Source organism: Pteropus alecto, unplaced genomic scaffold (assembly GCF_000325575.1).
Source record: "Pteropus alecto unplaced genomic scaffold, ASM32557v1 scaffold14, whole genome shotgun sequence".
In the NCBI taxonomy this organism is placed as follows: Eukaryota; Metazoa; Chordata; class Mammalia; order Chiroptera; family Pteropodidae; genus Pteropus; species Pteropus alecto.
In genome coordinates this window covers 5,279,005-5,282,170 of record NW_006436810.1, presented here as the reverse complement: position 1 = coordinate 5,282,170, position 3,166 = coordinate 5,279,005, and the positions used below count along the sequence as shown (strand labels likewise).

The window sequence follows — 3,166 nt, the reverse complement described above, 5'->3', positions numbered from 1 at the left end:
TTCCTCTGGGCGATCCTAGACTTGGGGTTTTGGTGGCCAGCGTCTCTGCCGATTATGTGAATCGTGCTACCAACAGCCAGGACTGACTCTTAATCCCAGGCTTGAAGGAACAATGGAAGAGAGTGGTTAGGAACTCAAAAAGGGTAATGATATGAAAAACTTCCTGACAGGAGCTATGCCCTTTGATCATGACACAATTAACCTGTGGCAGCATAGCAGGATGGGAACTGGGAGGATTAGTAACTGGATCTCACTCTCTTTCACTCTTCGGTCTCCAACAAAAAGCTCCAACAAGGGATCCTATTGATCTAATCCTTCAGGTCAGCTTTCTGGAACTAAGAGCAGAGTGAAGAAAGGTTGAGAGTGGATGTGGAGAAAAATGTGATAAACAAACAGCAAAATGCCCCTAACACGTCTAACTTTTACAGTGCCTCTTTTCCTCTTTCCTCTAAGGAATCTGTAGAATTCTAAAGTCTTCCCTTCTCCTCCTAAATATTTACTATAGCTTCCTTAATTGAGATTCTTTTTTGCTTATTAGGAAAAATTGGGAGGACCATTGGGAATAATAATAAGCCACCTGTTATGTACTGAATCGTGTGCCCCCAAAACTCATAGGTTGAGGCCCTAATTCTCAATGTGACTGTATTTGGAGATAAGGCCCTTAAGGATATAATTAAGATTAAATGAGGCTCTAAGGGTAGGGCCCTAATCCAATAGGACTTGGTGTCCTTTTAAGAGGAAGAGACACAAAGACTAGTGTGTGTGTGTGCGTGCGTGTGCATGCACATGCAGAGAAGCATCCATGTGAGAACCCAGTGAAAATGTAGCTATATATAAACCAAGAAGAGAAGGCTCAGTTGAAACTAACTCTGGTAGGCACCTCGATCTTGGAATTCCAACCTCTGGCTTTGTAGGAATTAAATTTCTGTTGTTTTAGCCACCCAGTCTGTGATATTTTGTTATGGCAGCCCTTGCTGAGTAATATGCCATTGCTTCTAAACATTTTTCATTGAACATCTTATTTTCTAGTTCTTTATATACATTATTTACTATTGTACATAACCCTCATAATCCTAGAAAGTATGTATGATTAAACCAGTTCTCAAAGACAAGAAAGCTGATGTTCAGAAAGGTTAGTGACTTGTTCAAGGGCACAGAATAATAAGTAGCAGAGATTATTGGAACTTCTGTCTTATTTGGCTCTAAGGGTATAATATTGTGCAGGTATCACATGAAAAAGGAACATAATTACTGTGGCTCTGCTCTAGCTGAGTTTAGTTAGGAATAATTATTTTATGTTTCAGCAACACACTTAGCCTTCTATTTTCACATTTCTTGGGCCTCAATTATCATCCAAACTAACGACTATCAAATTTGTGACTGTAACCTACTTTTTCTTTAGTTTCTGATTTATCCTTCCTACCATCTACTGTACACCTCACCTGGATGTCCTACAGGCATCTTAACTAGGTCAAAAGAGGCACAAGATTGCGATATTTGTTATTGTAGACTCCTTTCTCTGTCATCTCATTAAATTGGTCCAATTGTTCCCCAAACCCTTTGGTTTTTAATCTTCTAACTGTTTCTCATTTGTATTATTTCCTCTTCATTTCCATTGCAGCTGCTCCCATAACTCAGTTCATGGATTACCACAGTTACCTCCTAAACTGTTCTCACTACCTTCCATTCTCCTGATACCTTAGGGCATTTTTCTAAAGACACTTGTAATCACAAAATTGCCCTGCAGCAATTACTCCATTGCTTTCATGTTAAAATACGAATTTCTTAGCTATTCATGATCTGACTTCAACCTTCCTCTTCAGTTTCATCTCTCCAGCTGCATCCAAAAGCAAATCATTTTGTCATCTAGCCTAATATTTAAAAGAGCATGCTGGTGTTAGACTGCCTTAACTTGAAAGCAAGATTGAGTTCTTACTAGGTGTGTGAACTTGGGAACATTAATCTAAATATGAAATAATAATAGAACCTACTTCACAGGATTGTTGTGAGGATTAAATGAGCTGATACACATGAGTTTGCATCTTAATCTATTTGTTAAATATGATTATTATTAGCCCTCTCAACCCATGCATTTGCACGGCTGCTTCCTCTGCCTGGAATACTCGTCATCTCTCACCATCTGGCTATCCCTTTCTTCTTCATCAAGATTGTTCCTGGTCACATCTAGCAAGTTTACCTTGCCCCAACTTCCTATTTCATTTGTCTCCACCGTTTCTTTTGTAAACTTTTGTTACTATAACTTTGCGTCTGTCACTAGACTGTGAGTCCCTAAAGGAGGGATGGTGTTTTCATATTTTTTTGACACGACTTAAAGACGTGCATAGTATTTTCTGGATGACTGCACAGAGAGTGCCCATGTACTATGAGATGGGTAAATAATTGTTCCTAAAGTCTATTTTGTCTAGTGCAGTGACTTGTCCCAAATATGAGACAAGACTGTCCTCAAGGCACTTCCAAAGGGACCTTAAGACGTGCGGCAATAGCCACGAACCCTGGAGAAATTGGGGTTCTCTTTTCACTTCCCCACCACAAGAAACTCCTGAGGTAAAAGCCCCGTATATCTCACAACGGCGGAGGAATACACGAACATTTCAGTCGCACTCGCACCCGAGTATGTGACCGCTACTCGTTTGCGCCTGCGCGGCTCCGCTGGCGCGCGGCTCCTCGGTTGACTGTGGGACCACGGTTCGCGTTTTAGGATTGGGCGGAGGGAGCCAAAACCGACTGCGCGGAAATGACGCAAAGGTGCGCATGCGCAGGCGGCGCGGATGCGCGGTGGCTGCTGGGAGCTTCACAGCGCCCCCTCCCTCGCCTCTCCCTTCCCCCCTCCCGTCCCCGCCCCCTCGGCCTCTCCGCTCCCTGGCGTGACTCGGCACTGAGCGCCCCGGGAGAAGCCTCCGCGATCGCTACCGCCTCCGTTCAGGCCTCGGCCTTCCAGAACCTTCCCCCTTCTTCTCCCGGTCTTCTCTTTCAGCTTCGAGGCCGGTGGCGTCGCGGCCGCCCTTCCGGGCTTTCTGAGAATGGTGGGAGTGAAGCCAGTCGGGAGCGACCCGGATTTCCAGCCGGAGCTTAGCGGCGCGGGCTCCAGACTCGCCGTGGTCAAGTTTACCATGCGAGGGTGAGGCTGGGCCAGAGCCATGTGGGC

The 3,166-nt window shown here is 44.6% G+C and overlaps 1 protein-coding gene across 2 annotated transcripts in view; it reads left to right on the top strand.

Annotated features, from left to right (window-relative positions):
* The first annotated feature begins 2,802 nt into the window (after positions 1 to 2,802).
* Positions 2,803 to 3,166, top strand: part of TXNL1 (thioredoxin like 1) — a 26,226-nt gene continuing 25,862 nt past the window's right edge. The window contains exon 1 of one of the 2 annotated variants that reach the window (XM_006913695.3): positions 2,803 to 3,139. In XM_006913695.3, the coding sequence (XP_006913757.1) occupies positions 3,042 to 3,139 (98 nt within the window). In that variant the 5' untranslated portion in view covers positions 2,803 to 3,041. The remainder of the gene's footprint in view (positions 3,140 to 3,166) is intronic. The other variant, XM_025048129.1, reaches the window with a different exon arrangement.